The sequence below is a fragment of the Mytilus edulis genome, chromosome 9, assembly GCF_963676685.1.
Source record: "Mytilus edulis chromosome 9, xbMytEdul2.2, whole genome shotgun sequence".
Classification (NCBI taxonomy): Eukaryota; Metazoa; Mollusca; class Bivalvia; order Mytilida; family Mytilidae; genus Mytilus; species Mytilus edulis.
Genome location: NC_092352.1, coordinates 22,639,219 through 22,656,130, shown reverse-complemented (window position 1 = coordinate 22,656,130; position 16,912 = coordinate 22,639,219). Strand labels below are relative to the sequence as shown.

At 31.2% G+C, this 16,912-nt stretch overlaps 1 protein-coding gene across 3 annotated transcripts in view; it reads right to left on the bottom strand.

Annotated features, from left to right (window-relative positions):
* Nucleotides 1-1,981: 1,981 nt before the first annotated feature.
* The window catches only part of LOC139487816 (uncharacterized), a 108,282-nt gene continuing 93,351 nt past the window's right edge, over nucleotides 1,982-16,912 (bottom strand). For 2 of the 3 annotated variants that reach the window (XM_071272948.1, XM_071272947.1), the window contains 11 exons: nucleotides 15,209-15,367; nucleotides 13,203-13,403; nucleotides 11,097-11,261; nucleotides 10,272-10,433; nucleotides 9,670-9,831; nucleotides 9,140-9,262; nucleotides 8,180-8,284; nucleotides 6,787-6,895; nucleotides 6,001-6,239; nucleotides 5,254-5,295; nucleotides 1,982-3,727 (listed from right to left, as the gene is read on the bottom strand). In XM_071272948.1, the coding sequence (XP_071129049.1) occupies nucleotides 3,693-3,727; nucleotides 5,254-5,295; nucleotides 6,001-6,239; nucleotides 6,787-6,895; nucleotides 8,180-8,284; nucleotides 9,140-9,262; nucleotides 9,670-9,831; nucleotides 10,272-10,433; nucleotides 11,097-11,261; nucleotides 13,203-13,403; nucleotides 15,209-15,367 (1,502 nt within the window). In that variant the 3' untranslated portion in view covers nucleotides 1,982-3,692. The remainder of the gene's footprint in view (nucleotides 3,728-5,253; nucleotides 5,296-6,000; nucleotides 6,240-6,786; nucleotides 6,896-8,179; nucleotides 8,285-9,139; nucleotides 9,263-9,669; nucleotides 9,832-10,271; nucleotides 10,434-11,096; nucleotides 11,262-13,202; nucleotides 13,404-15,208; nucleotides 15,368-16,912) is intronic. The other variant, XM_071272949.1, reaches the window with a different exon arrangement.

The window sequence follows — 16,912 nt, the reverse complement described above, 5'->3', positions numbered from 1 at the left end:
ATAGTTGTTAATTTCTATGTCATTTGGTCTCTTGTGGAGAGTTGTCTCATTGGCAATAATACCACATCTTCTTTGAAATGCAATGTATTGTATATACTAGAAGAGATCTTCTCTTTGAAATGCAGTGTAAAGTCTACACTATCGAAAAGAGTGTACTGTCATTGGTGTCCTCTATGAAATACATTGTAAAGTCTACTCTATTGAACATGTATTGTCATTGTTCTCATCTATGAAATATGATATCAAGTCTACTCTATTGAATACAGTTAGTTGTCAGTGGTCTCCTCTATTAAATACAATGAAATGTCTACTCTTCTAAAGAAAGTGTGTTGTCGGTGGTCTCCTCTATGAAATACAGTGTAAAGTATATTCTATTGGTTATAGTATGCTGCCATTGGTCTTCTCTCTGAAATACAATGTTAAGTCTTCTTTAGTAAATATAGTGTGTTGTCGTTGGTCTCCTCTCTGGAATACAATTTAAAATCTTCTCAATCGAAAAGAGTGTGTTGTTTGGGGTCTTCTCTGAGAAATACAGTGTAACATCTTCTCTATCAAAAAATGTTTGTTGTCAGAGGTCTTCTCTATGAAATACAATGAAGTCTTCTGGACCGAAAATAGTGTGTTGTCAGTGATTACCTTTACAAAACAAACAGTGTAAAGTCTTCTCTATCGAAAAGAGTGTGTTGTCAGTGGTCTCCTCTATGAAATACAGTGTAAAGTCTTCATTTGAATATAGTGTATTGTCAAATGTCTTCTCTATGAATTAGTGTAAAGTTTTCACTATCTAAAAGAGTGTTGTCAGAGATCTTCTCTTTGAAATACAATGTAAAGTCTTCTATATTGAATAAAGTGCATTGTCAAAGGTCTTCTCTATTATATAAATTGTATTGTCTATTCAACCAAAGATTTCTAAGAAGTGTATGCCTTAAAACTGTCTCATTCTTAGTTATAAATAAAATTAGTAGTGCATTGTGGTCCAATTTTTGGATACACACCTTGTTTCAGAAAATATTGTTCAAGTCGAGGCTTAATTCATCAAAACTTGCCATCCAAAGCTATAGATTTTTACTTGGTGAAATTGATATATGTATGTTTTCAGGCTGCAAGAGGCCTTATCTCTCTCCTGGCAAATTAATCCATTGTTCATCATATAATAACAAGTCAATCAATATTTATATTGGACCATCAGCATTTATGAAATGCTTGGTTCATAATAGACCAGTTGTTTCAGAGAAGATTATGAAAATGTAAATAACCCAATGAAGGATTGACAGAGAATTACTATAGCTTGCATGAACCTATGAGCAAGGTGAGTTCAAAATTGATATGCAGTCCATTCTAATAATTTATCCTTTTTATACAATACTTTTTCCCAATAAAGCAATATCTTGGTGTGCACCATGGTAATCTAAATGTCTCTATTGTATATGTATTTCCCAGTGAGATTGCAGAGAAAATTATAAAATAAAGATATCCTTGCCAAATTTGGTTTGTAATTTGTTGATATTATTCTGCATGTGTGTGTGATTCAATGCTTTTGTGTAGCATTACTGATATCAGACAAAGGAATTTAGACCTCTCACCAATGCTAGAGTTTATAGTCTTGAGAGCCTGCAGAGAAATGTGAGTCTAAAGTAAAGGCCTAAATGTGGCATTCTAGGTAATGAACAGATTTAAATGGACTGTTCTTTAAACAATGGTAATATGAGTGGAAGTTTTAGCTAGCTATAAAATCAGGTTTAACCCACAATTTTCATAGAAAATGCCTGTATATCGTGAGGAATACACCATTTGTTTTTAGTTCATTTATTTGGTTGATAACGTTTGATTTTTTTCAGAATTTATGGACTTCTCCTTTTTGAAACTAATTTGGAGTTCTGTATTTTTGTTATACTTTTTTGCTTGAGTTATGTCAAGTTCAAGAAGGAATTTTGTATCATGAATTAATACACCATGTGCCTTCATTAACATTACAAACACATTAAATATTGATATTTATTTTAATGATTAGTATAAATGTAAATATCTGTATATAAACAATATGTATATGGCATTTGATTATTGCTGAGGAGTATTTAGTTCATTATACTATAACAAAATACAATGCATTAATAGAAAACAAACAGGATGTACCCACAATCACATCTTCCATAAATACTTCTGTCCATCATGATCTCATTTTAATAATTAAAAGTAACTAATTTAAAAGGAAAACAGTGCCCTATAATTTCATTAATTAAAATTTATTCAGTAAAATTCAAAAGATATTTTTTCAATTTCTACTTTTACAAAAAAATAAAATACTCAATTAAAAATATAAGTACATTTAAAAATATTTTTTTTTGCATTAGTGTTGTAGGGCACAGTTGTATCAAATTTATAGTTAATATAAAACAAGAGGACATGGTATTATTGCCAATGAGACAACTTTCACTCAGAATCCAAAATAGGGTGACTTTAGGCCTTTAACAATGAGCATAACAAGATGTTAAATAGCAATAATAAAAAATCACACTAATGGACATATTTTTTTTTCTGACATAAAAATGTCAAAAAAGCCAATTTTGGTGATTTCACAAAAATATGATTGATATAAGAAAAAACATATTTCTTTTTCAAATGTGATTTGTAACAATTCCCATACAATGGAGAGAGACTCTAAATTGTTGTATTTTTACATCAAATTTCAACATATATCCTTCCTAGATGTGTAACAATAGTACTGTTAAAATATTATGCTTTAATGATGATATTATGATTCCAAATGAACAATTAAAATTAATATACAAATTTGAGAAATTGCAACTCTCAAATAATGAACATATATTTTATTTCTATATACTAAACAATTATACAAAATAAACATAACATTAGCAAATATATATATCATTCTGACATGAAAATGAAGGATATATTCAATATATCTGTTAATATGATAAGTATGAAAATCAACTTATCAAATCCAGAACTACTTTTATTTTACATAGATTACCAGATCTACTTTTTCATCCATCTCATACAATTTACTTATACGAAGCTGCCTTAAAATGATTGAAAAAGTAATGGCTTTAAAAAATATATCAGTTTTTTTTCCATGCATAGTATATGAGGTAAAATGTTGATCTAAAAGTATTATACACTGTATCAAAGTGTTTAATCTCCAGTTGGATTTATCAAAGATCAATGCAGAATATAAAACTTCAAAAAAACTAGAGTGATTCCTCAATATTAAACTTATGAGAAAAATTCAGCTAATAAAAGTTCACTTCTTCATGCAAAAAAAAAAAACGATCCATTTTTGTCTACATTTTTAATAGACAACCACTCATAGCGTTAGAGAAAAATATTTGTGGTCAAGTTTAAAAAGGGAAAAGTCCATTAAGTGTTTAATTGATTAGGAAAATCTATGTAGAAAATACTTTTGATGTTACAGTTATATACTTATGCCTTAAAGCTGATTACATGCAATCTACAATTTATTCATTAAGGTTCATACTTCATATAAAACAGAGGTAGAATATGTCCTACTATAACAAAAAAGCTTCAATATATCTATTAATAAACTTCGGACTGGAAGCTTCAATATATCTATTAATAAACTTGAGGACTGGAATGTTCTGTAGAAATGACGCAATGTATTTGACACTATAATGTTCTTTCATTCTTGTTTCATACTAAATATTTCTTTTCTTTTATGCCTTGGATTTGTATACCGCTGGATCACCTCCTGAAATAGAAAATGTATTTGAATAATTTTTTGTTATATTCATGGCAATCATCCTCATTAAAACTAATACATGCATACTAAATTGTCTAACTTTTAATCATCATCAAACAAGGTACTTATGTTTGATTATAAATATGATAGGCGCATTTTGATGTTTTAGAAAAAAATATCTAGACTCCAAGGATAATGAATCGAAAAATCAAAAATTATGTCTTTCTTGCTAAATAGAAGATACTTTCTGAAAAATTTAACTGCAGATGGTATTGTATTTCTTCAATCCCCTGAAGTTTCAAAAAATGACTTGATGAGGTAAAATTCTGTTTCATATAAAAATAAACACTGTATTAACATTTTTATCATCTCTATCATTTTATTATTTTCTACTACAATACTGTTTAAATATGTGTACCATTTAACTTCCCAATGTTCACTCCTAAATATACTCTTGAATTTTTTTAAATGGTTAAAGAGACCATATTTACAAACTTGTGCAATTTCCAATTATATCCCATTGCAAATTGTGTTAAACACATCTAATGAATAGTAGTAAATATGATTGATAGAACATATGAAAGCCAAAAACAATACACACAATTTAATAATTTTATCCTACAACTATATCACACAATTTAACAATTATATTAGACATATGTTAATTTTCATTAAAAGCAAGCAACACACAATATTTGAAGTAACTTTAGATGAGAATTAAAACAGCTATTAAACTTTAAATCAACAGAATGTCATGGACAGGAATGATTGAAAAATATTTAATTATTATTTATCATTTGTTTACTTGTGATTGTCCAACTGGCTTGTAATTCTTATATATTTTCCACAGATTACCTTATTGGCGAAGACAGTCAAGTATAAAGCTTTAATAGAATTAATTGTAAAAGCTTTAATCCATTTCATTGAATATTAGGTAGTTTGAGGGACAAATTATTAGTTTTTGCCACAAAAAAAGATCTCAAGCATTAATGTTATGATATTGCAAAATTAACCTTCTGCATGGGTTGTAACTATTTATTACAATACAAATGCTTTGTATAAGACCTGAGCATTGGTTTCGATATGCAGATTAAATAAATGCATTTTCTGTGATAGAAGTAAAGCGCTAGCCCATTATATCTCGAATTAAGACCATCTAAAAATGTTGTATGTTTTAATTTAGCTCATTAATATATGATGAATTTAATGTCAGAAGCAACATAACAAGTAATTTCAAAAGCGCTGACCAGAGGTGGATTTAATAGCCATGTTGTGATCCAAGAACTCTAGTGATGAAGTTAAGATAGTTTCCAAAATATTCATGAAATTTATTTTAGATACAAATTACTGGTACAAATGTACTGTTTGAGTGTACTATTACCATGGCTTTAGGTAAATGAAATTTTTCTCTAAAGCTATCAGACCAATTTTCCCTAAATCTGTTTCATGTAGTGTTATCTTAGTTCAATGCATCACAACTTGGCTGATAAATAAAAATCAACACAATGCTATTTGGCAAATAAATAAAGTCAAACCTGCGTCTAATATCATTCTACCATCTGGTTGCCACATTAATCCTGTTTGTAAAAATATTCTACCAACTTATTTCAATAAATAGCATTACTGGTACCCTTTTAGACAGTTGTTGTAAAGAATACCTCAGAAAGTGATTTTTTATGGACTTTCAACATTTAGTTTGCAGCTGCCTAACAGATTGACATTCTTTATAAAAAGTCAAAGACATAGATCTATTAAAAGGAAAGAGAATACTTTGATTTCAATAGTAGTTTAACTACAGTTGTTTGTATCTCTAGAATCAATCAGAAAGATCAAAAGAGAGCTTCCATCAATTCTAATATGGTGTTAAAATTACATGAGAATTGTTAAAGGCGAGCTATCATGCTATGTGTTGACAGACAGATGGACAGACAGACATTGGTATATGATAATCTGTCCATAGGACACAACTCTCTACTGGCATAAACTTTTATGTTCAATGAACCATAAAATAGGGGTTAAACCATGATTTTGAATATAATTTACCATGTTCATGTGAACTAAGTTCCTCTTCAAGTTGATGCAACCATAACATCATTGTAAAATATTCTGACCTAAAACTGTATCATTATACAATGCAGAAGGAAACACAGCACAGAAAATGTTATGCTCCACACTAAAGTTAGCAGGGAATAAAATCCACAACACACATTAAGTAAAAAGTAAAACTATTAGCAAAAATAATCATAATATTATTGAAAATGCAAATGGTTAATCAAACTCACCCTCAAATCCTCTGTTATCGTAAGTTATCTCTGGTAGCTGCTGCATCCCATGTTGTCCATAGTAAGGTGACGGTGATGGATCTCTATACATTAACATCCTAGGTCCAGTATTATATCTCGATGCTGTATCATACAGAATCGGCTGTCGTGGGGTATTGTTAGAAGTATACAAACTAGCTTTGTCATAGTCATGGTATCTCTCTGGTTCTTTGTAAACTGATCTCCTTGATCCTTTTCTTCTAAAAATATAAACACAACTTGTATGTCTGACATTATACATAATGGAAAAACACATTGAATATTTTGTTATCATTACTATGGAAAGAATTTGTAAATTTGCCTGCTACTGCTGATTTATTTGTAAAATATTTGTAGTGGATAAAAAAAAAATTTGATTAAAAATTTTTAAGTTGACTAAAAATTAAGTCCATTTATCAGTAAGTACAGAATTTTGTTTAAATCCTGATGGTAAGCTTTTGTCCTAGTTTCATAACAATCTATGAAGGTTTATAAATTAACCATTTCAAAGAAATTTATTTCCAAACTGTCTGAAATTGATAACTCAGTTCTTTTATCAGTAAAATACAGAAAAATAAAGAACTTTTTTTCAAAAGCCTCTGTCAAAACTTCATTAATTCAATGAAGATTTGACAAAGTTATTGATATTTAAAAAATTTTTAAACAAAAACTGGACCTTAACATGGAAGCTGTCAACCACACTGATGAAATGAAGGAATTTTTAATCCAAAAAAAAATCAAACTTTATCTTAAAACATATTGACTTACGCTACTAATGAACAGCAGCATACAATAACAACTATGAGAATAAGTAGTCCTACACCCCCAGCAACAGATCCAGCTATGATCTTCTCTGTCTGACTCAATCCTGTTGTGGCTGGAACAGAAGCAAAATTTATACATTATATAATGCTATAACTATGCAGGATATTATTACTGATAAAATAATAGCTGTGTATAACGTCAGAGTACCCAAATTGCACCTATTTAGACAGTTTTTTAACCTACGTTTATTTATACTTCAAACAAAAGTTTTCATTATATGTTTATTTTGTAGATGTATCATTATTTATTATATGGTTTCACCAATTACAATTTGAATCCATATGGAATCATAGAAAAATTGGTCTAAACTGACCTCCAAACCATCAATGATTCTTAAATGAGGAGTACCCAAATTGCATCCGTGCTTAAATTCGCATCGTCAAAAGTCTAATAACAGAGCTTTTGTTTAATTATTTCAAATATTTTGAACAATTGGATATTAGTCCATGCTTACTCTTCATTTTTTAAGAAATAGATGCTTGTAACATATTGTATTTTCTCATTTTAAAAAAGATGACGTTTTGATGACGTCGCATGGTGACGTTTCAGTACATTTTGCTTTTTCAGTAAACACACTTCATCTGTTGATAAATACTATGAACGTTTTGTGCATATCTAAATAGTTTTACCTATGTTGAAAGATGTACATAGTATCAAATCATAAAAATACAAATTGTTTAGTCTCTAGGAAATCTTGTAAGATTTCCGCTGCTATTTTTTCTAATTAGGTGCAATTTGGGTACTCGTTGCAATTTGGGTACCGTTACATTAGCTATTACAATAAATTATTATTATAGCTAACAGAGGCAGATTTAGGGCCCCCTCCCTTGTTTTCTGGGGAAAATTTGTTTGATTATACAGGGAATCACTGAAGTATGACCGGAGTGACCCCCACTTATGAAAATTTCAGGATTCACCACTGGCTAATAAGTCAATGTTGGTCAACAAACTAGATGACACAACACGAATATTGTACAATAATTGTTCCAAATCAGCACCAATTGAGACACTCTTTTTATACATTGTTCTAGTACACAGTTTTCCTAAGCAATTCTTTTCATACAAATATAATCAATACTGTCGTTATCATGAAATTACATCAAGTCGTTATCATGAAATTACATCAAGTCGTTATCATGAAATTACATCAAGTCGTGATTTCCAAAAAGGCCAAACAGGCAAATGTAAAATTTAATAATAATTTAGAGCAGTTAAACTTTAGTGTATTTAAATTGGGAGATTTTTAGAGAAAAAAAAGCTATGTACAATTTTTTAAATGAATGACTTTTCATTGTCATAGAGTAAACAATTCCAGTAATATTGTGACTAAACTTACATTTACGAGTTTCACATCTTGACCCAGTGTAGTCCTCTGGACAGGAGCAGGATACTGGATTTCTGTTACATGTACCTCTTACACAATAGTTAGCATCACACTTGTCTGAAAATCAAAATACTTTCTTATTAAAAGTTTACAAATGCAAATCTCCATAGTAGGTTTCATTTTCAGATAAAATGTATACTTATTAAAAATGAACACAGTTTACAAACCTTACATCAAATCTATTTATATACTCAAAAATTATATATACAGTATATATGAATAAGCATATATGCTAACAGTTTTATGCATAGTGAATGTATGTGTATTTTATCTGGTATATACAATCATATAATAATATAGTATCTGTATAAGCATAAAAGCTAGCCCCGATTGATTGTTTAATAAAAACTATAACACAAGTTCCCATACCTTTCAGACATTATGGTTTTCTTCATTAGAAGAATTATTAAAACATTGAAACAACAATAACATTGATTGTATGACGTTCATTTGTCATGCTTTTTCTTTTTCATAATATTTATTGTCTTTGTTCAAAGTGTTTAGCCTGTCAGGCTCTATAGTTTTAATTTTTTTAATCCTAAAGGTTTCATTAGTTTTTCGGTAATTTTCTGTGCCAAATACTCTTTCTATTGCAGTGACTTTTAGATTTTTTAACAAATGGTTAAGTTCAAAATAAATCTAATAGAAAGTACCATGAGTAGGGTCTATAAATAAAGATTAATAACAAACTGTAAAAATAATAAAGCAAATGTATATATAACAAAGACTACACAATTGTGTCAATTAATCCCTGGTACATTTGACAATTAACACACAGGGATAAACATAAAAATAATAGTCGTGCTATACAGGACAGTTATAGTCCAGTAAAGAAATTGTTCATAAAAAAAAAATAAAAAAAATCTCAGGACAAAAAACCCAAACCCAAGTCTAAATATAACTTGTACTTACGTGTGCAGACATTATTCTGTTCCTGGTAGTTAGCCAGACATGAACATTTAAATCCATTGTTGACGTCATCTTGACACAGAGAATTTGCAGTGCAATTGTTTTTACTAGGAGTATCACAATAACCTGCAGAAAGAAAAATGATTGAGTGAAGTCTAACACAATCACACAAACTGTACTGCTGCTCACCTATCTTAAAGCTGCCAATTATGTGGCCAGACAAAATTCAGGCATGTTTCATCACCTTGAGAAATCTGAATGTTCACAAATACAAGGTGCTCTCTTTTCTAGCAGAGGTATATCCTCATAGCACACAGGTTATATTTTAATTAATTTATAAAACAGTGTTCATATGTCCGTAAATTTTCGGATGAATTATTGACAGGTTTATTAGCTTAAGAAGTTTTTGTAATATATAATACAAATGAGTTTTATTCATGGATTCTTAAAATTTGAGCAAATTAGAATCTAAGGAAAACAGAATCCAAAAGAAATCTAACAAATAAAGTTATGTTGGTATGGTAGATACTTACTCTTACAATCTGCCAATCTTGTAGATGCAGGCTGGTCTGTGTACTTCCCATCAGGGCATACCTTACAGGAGAACTGACCTGTCAAATCCTGATAGTAATTCAATGGACATAGGTCACAGTTACCAGTGGCAGTATTCAGTCTTTGTCCAGCTAGACAAGGGGCTGTAAATAATCATAACACTGCAATTTATTTTGCAATTTGGTATTACATAGAATTAACAAATATCAGACGAAAATGGAACCCACCTAAACAAAAAGTCTTTTTTTACTACTTTTTCATGTTAAATTTTTTTATTGTGGTTACAAATTACAGTCATAAATTCATGGTTCATATAACTCCCCAAAAATCCATGAAAATTAAAAGTTATATTTCTTTTTCAGTTTGAATATCTATTGCAATTGTTAAGAGGTCATTTGAATAATTTGCCTTATTCACATTTCCTATCAAACACAGTCTTAGTAAGAACGTTTTGATTGGTTTAAAACAATGTAAACAATGATAATTGAGCCAATGACATAAAGTTATATTAATTTTGTTGAATGAACAATGAGATTACCCATAGTCCTCTAGAATCTAAAAAGGTGAATTAAAAATTACTTACACTGACTGCATGCTGCGTTTGATGTTGAGCCAACTCCAGGAGTTGTATATCCAGATGGACAAGCCACACATAGTAAGCCATCGGTAGCTTTGTTACGATACTGGCCCTTAGGACAGGCAACACACTGAGCTCCTACTCCTTCTTGACCAGAGGCACAGTCACCTGTAGTAATAAAATCACATTGTTAAATATTTCTTTCAAAAGAGTAATATTTGCTTTGTTATGAATTTTTTACAACAACCTTAATTACTTAAGGCTTGTGCTTTAAATTAGAGGTTCTTCAAAGCAACAATGACCACTTTTTCGTAAAAATCATACATCAAAGGGCATTACCTCTTGAAAAAAGTTAAACAATTTCGGTTATGTTGACATAATGTATTAGTAGATCTTAATATGCTAATTACTTTTGCTTTTTAAAAGTCCTATCTATCTATAATAGTTTTTAACATAATGAGCAAAAATACATACATTAGCAATAACTATCATTAAAGGGCAATAACTCCAATAAAAAACTGCGGACAATTTCGACCAAGTTGACTTATTTATGGGTCTTGTCTTCCTGACCACTTTTTGTAGTTTCTCTCAATCTATAATTATTTTCAAGAAAGAAGGCAAAAATGAAAACAAAAATTGGTAACATTCATCATTTAGGTCAATATCTACTAAACACAGTTGTCAGATAGTTTTGTTGAACCCCCCAAAAAAATAGTAGTTCTCAACCTTATGTACATATCTGCTCCTGTCGATTTTCTCTATCTAGAGTGATTTTAAAGAAAATGTCAACTTTTAATCTATTCTAGGGTCAAGTTATAACATGATACTTACGTATACAACTACTTGAGGAGGTTGCCCCTGGTGATTGAGTTGTATAACCTTGGGTACAGTCTGTACAACTGTCCTGCCATTTATCACTATTATATTTCCCTATAGGACAAGGTGTACAAATGTTGTTCGCTGTATTCCTAAACTGTCCTGGTGTAGTGCAATTTTCTGAAGAAGAAAAAGGAATAGTTATATAAAACTAGAGGCTCTCAAGAGCCTGTGTCGCTCACCTGTTAATGTGTTTACTGATGTCGGCCATCTTCGTTGGTAGGCGGGGTCATTAGACACTTTTTTTTAAAATAGATACCCTAGTATTATGATTGTAGCCAAGTTTGGTTAAATTTGGCCAAGTCGTTTTAGAAAAGATTTTTATACAAGTTACAAAAATGACGAAAAGTTGTTCAATATTGACTATAAAGGGCAATAACTCCTTAAGGGGTCCTCTAACAATTTTGATTATGCTGACTTATTTGTAGATCTTACTTTGCTGAACATTATTGCTGTTTACAGTTTATCTCTATCTATAATAGTATTCAAGATAATAACCAAAAACTGCAAAATTTCCTTAAAATCACCAATTTTAGGGCAGCAACCCAACAACAGATTGTCCGATTCAACTCAAAATTTGTGAGGGGATATATCTTAATTTGATGGACATTTAAATCTTGAAAGATTTGCCCTAAATGTCTTAGTTTCAAAGATATAAAGCAAAAACTGCATTTTACCACTATGTTCTAATTTTAGCCATGTCGGCCATTTTGTTTGGTAGGCTGGGTCATCAGACATATTTTTTAAACTATAAACCACAATGATAATTGTGGCCAAGTTTGGTTAAATTTGGCAAAGTAGTTTTGGAGAAGAAGATTTTTAGAAAAGTTACAAAAAATGACGAAAAGTTGTTAAAAATTGACTATAAAGGGCAATAACTCCTTAAGGGGTCAACTGACAATTTTGGTCATGTTGACTTATTTGTAGGTCTTACTTTGCTGAACATTATTGCTGTTTACAGTTTATCTCTATCTATGATAGTATTCAAGATAATAACCAAAAACTGCAAAATTTCCTTAAAATAACCATTTCACAGGCAGCAACCCAACAACAGGTTGTCCTATTCGTCTGAAAATTTCAGGGCAGATAGATCTTCACCTGATCAACCATTTTACCCCATGTCAGATTTGCTCTAAATGCTTTGGTTTTTGAGTTATAAGCCAAAAACTGCATTTTACCCCTATGTTCTATTTTTAGCCATGGCGGCCATCTTGGTTGGTTTGATGGGTCACGCCACACATTTTTTAAACTAGATACCCCAAGGATGATTGTGGCCAAGTTTGGTAGAATTTGGCCCAGTAGTTTCAGAGGAGAAGATTTTTGTAAAAGTTTACAGACGACGGACGACGGACGACGGACGCCAAGTGATGAGAAAAGCTCACTTGACCTTTCAGGTCAGGTGAGCTAAAAAAGTACCAATTTTTTCTTTATTAATTTTAAGGCATCCCAGGTCCCGCTTACTGTTTTGTCTGATTCCCGTATCCCGCTTACACTATGTACATAAGAAATTCTCATTTTTTCCCTTGTTTCACTATACGACATTTCCTGTTTTCATGGCACAATAATTTGACTTTCACGTGTTATGCTTACAAAATATCGGCAATCCCACCTCATGCTTAGACCCCAATGAGACCCACTACAAAATATGAAGTATCCCAATATTCTACCTTTTAAACTTTAAAACTTTATACAAATAGTCTACAAGTGTGACAAAGATGATCTAATGAAAATTTAGTGACAAGAATTATCTGAGGTTAATTTAGTAGCAAGAATGATCTCATGATGGTCAGAAGATTCTTCTTGAATAAATGTTGGTATCAACTCTCAAGAAAAATTGTTTCATATATCTTGCTCCATCAAAATAAAACTGTAACATATTATAAATCCTATATTATAGCTTGCTGCCTGGTGTGAGCCAAGGCTCATGTTGAAGACCATACTTTGACCTATAATGGCTTACTTTTACAAATTGTAACTTGTATAGAGAGTTGTCTGATTTGCACTCATAAAACCATATTTTTTTTATATCTATAGTCTGACTTTTAAAGAAAATACACTTACTGACAGTACAGTCAGAGGAAGAAGTACCAGGTTGATTAAGAGGTGTAATGAAATCAATTGGACACATTTGACATTCCATGGTTGCTCTATTGGTACTATCTCTGTAATATCCTCTCAAACAGCTCTGACATGACTGGATACCAGTATTGGAACCTCCTGGAGTATAGTTTGGATTGATCTCAGTTCCACTTCCACAATTAACTGTCAAAAAATATAATCACAAAGTTAGAATTGTATTAGATTGTATGCTGTGTAATGGATGACTGACTGTCAAACATGCAGTGACCAATGAGAACAAGATATTGTTATATGAACATATAGACCCTGCTTTGTGCTATACTGACTCACTGAGCTGGATTTTTTTATTTTAGTTCAGAAGGTTATAGTACCCATGGAATACTGTCACCCATTCCAGGACATATAATTCTGATACCACGCCATTGCTCTAAATGAGTATCATGTCCATGTCTAGTCTTGTAACCTTTATCTATTATGACAGTATTTACCTTTATCTGTGTGGCTATCTAAGAATATTAACTACTATATTAATCCATAACACTGTCCCACCCAAATCCTCCCTTATTATGTTGTATATATGTCAGTTGTACCAATAACCAGTATGCTATATCTTTGGTGACCTGACCGAATGCTGAAGAGTTACAGTGCAGATGAAAGCACCTGATTTACACTTAACAGAGTTCAGTCAAGGGACCAAGAAATGCCAACTGGTTATAGCACGTATAAAGGAATAAAGTAAACAGACACAGGTTTGGGAGAAAGAATCACAGTTTAATATTTTCTTTGCATATCAATATAGCAATAAACATATTTACAAAGAAAGCAAAATCAAGTTGAAAAACTGTGTTACACCTAACAAAAAGTACATAATAACTGTGAGTTCTTTGAAAAATAATACTCTACGAAATTAAACAATACAAAAAGATATGTGAAGTTGATGCTTCTTATCAATAAACATATGTATTATGCGTATACATGCATATAGATCTTTAAGCAAATAAATGTAATTGTCCTTAAGGGAGTTGGAGGGTGGGAAGAAAATATTTTCCCAGAAAATAATAATGGCTGCTGCAAGCAAGCGTTGCTTCAGGAATAGTTGAGTCTGTGTGCATAAAACAAAGGCCCTACTAATTAAGCGCTGATTGGTTAATTCAAAATTAGCTATGAATCTCATTGGTTAATTAGTATGATCTCGAAAAACAATTAGTAAACGAGAAGCAGATGAGGCAGTGACTGGGAAACCCCATTGCTGATTGGTTAAAAACCTATACATGCAATTGCCCCCAAGTAACTACTGAATAGCATTCCAAAACGTATTAAGTATTAATACTCTATTTAAATAAAATAGTTCCAGATTCTTTGATATTCATTGTATACCAATTTTCGTGGAATTCGTTGAGACAGGGGAACCAAAATCCACCAAGATGCAAGTTTTCCTTAAACCACGAAAATTGGTACCCACAAATAATAAATGAATCCACAGTAAATCAATATTTACTAATGGTATTTTTTAATTCTTTCTATCATGATAGTACTTACCTTTACAATGTGATTGTTGTGGGGTGTGAGTATCAACTAAAGTCTAAACCTAGTCTTCAGATTAGCCAAGACCAAGGTTTGACCTATAATGGTTTACTTTTACAAATTGTGACTTGGATGGAGAGTTGTCTCATTGGCACTCATACCACATCTTCTAATATCTTTGTTTGTTTTCCTTCCTTCTATTATCTCAGTAATTACCTTTACAACATGATTGTTGTGTGGCTGTTTGAACAGTAAATGTTGTAGGGATTATTTTATTGTAAATACATTATTAATCTAAATGTATTGCATGGTGTATTTAGAATATTGCTAAACTCTTGCACCTAGTTTAAGATTTGTTGGGTTTGTATATCTTATCAACGAATCAGATTGCCTGGAATTTAAAATTTGTGATGTCTGGGAATTGTAATCAGCCAATCAGTTTTCATTATCATTACAATATTTACCTTTACAATCTGATAGTTGTGTGGCTGTTTGAAGAGTGAATGTTGTATATCCATTCAAACAAGATATACAGCTTGTCTGCTGCTTCTGTGGTTGATAATGGTCGTATCCACACATTTCACACTGGTTGTTGACAAGTTTGTATCCAGCTTGACAGTCAGCTACAGAACAACAACATACATTTATTGATGATTCAGTATTTTATACAAAATACCATAGGACATTTTAAGTTTCACTGAAGCCTGACTGGAGCGGGACCCCCTAATAAAAAGTTCTAGATCCCCCATTGAAATGAAATTGGGTCACATTCAAAATATTTTGCTGAACTGAATATAGCTCTGACTATTGAGTACAGTGGCTCCTAAAGTAAATGAAGTGCATTAACATAAACAGTGGCACCCGCTTTTAATTGCCAAAAAGAATAAATATATCATGCTTTTCAATTTTTTGTGTTTTCCAGTGGTCTTTGATCTGCTTTACGGAATTTTACAGTGCAATCATTACATAATAAAGTTTAAACTATTGAGTTATTTATGAATCAAGTGGGAGATTCTTAAAATTAAAAAAAAACATGGAATATATATGTACTGGCTAAAGTAAAAAACTAGAGGCTCTAAAGAGCCTGTGTCGCTCACCTTGGTATATGTGAATATTAAACAAAGGACGCAGATAGATTCATGAAAAATTGTGTTTTGGTGATGGTGAAGTGTTTGTACATCTTACTTTACTGAACATTCTTGCTGCTTACAATTATCTTTATCTATAATGAACTTGGCCAAGTAGTTTCAGTGGAAAATGTTAGTAAAAATTTACAAATTTTATGAAAATTTTAAAAAATTGACTATAAAGGACAATAACTCCTTAGGGGGTCAATTGACCATTTCAGTCACGTTGACTTATTTGTAAATCTTACTTTTCTGAACATTATTGCTGTTTACAGATTATCTCTATCTATAATAGTATTCAAGATAATAACAAAAAACAGCAAAATTTCCTTAAAATTACCAATTCAGGGGCAGCAACCTAACAACCAGTTGTCCAATTCATCTGACAATTTTAGAGCAGATAGATCTGGACTTGATAAACAATTTCTTCCACTGTCAGATTTGCTCTAAATGCTTTGGTTTTTAAGTTATAAGCCCAAAACTGCATTTTACCCCTATGTTCTATTTTTAGCCATGGCAGCCATCTTGGTTGGTTGGCTGGGTCACTGGACACAATTTTAAAACTAGATACCCCAATGATGATTGTGGCCAAGTTTGCTTTTATTTGGCCCAGTAGTTTCAGAGGAGAAGATTTTTGTAAAATATAACTAAGATTTACGAAAAAAATGGTTAAAAATTGACTATAAAGGACAATAACTCCTAAAGGGGTCAACTGACCATTTTGGACCTGTTGACTTATTTGTAAATCTTACTTTGCTAAACATTTTTTTTATTTACAGTTTATCTCTATCTATAATAATATTCAAGAAAATAACCAAAAATAGCAAAAATTTCCTTAAAATGACCAATTCAGGGGCAGCAACCTAACAAAGGGTTGTCCGATTCATCTGAAAATTTCAGGACAGTTAGATCTTGACTTAATAAACAACTTTCATCCTTGTCAGATTTGCTCTAATTGCTTTGGTTTTTGAGTTATAAGCCAAAAACTGCATTTTACCCCTATGTTCTATTTTTAGCCATGGCGGCCATCTTGGTTGGTTG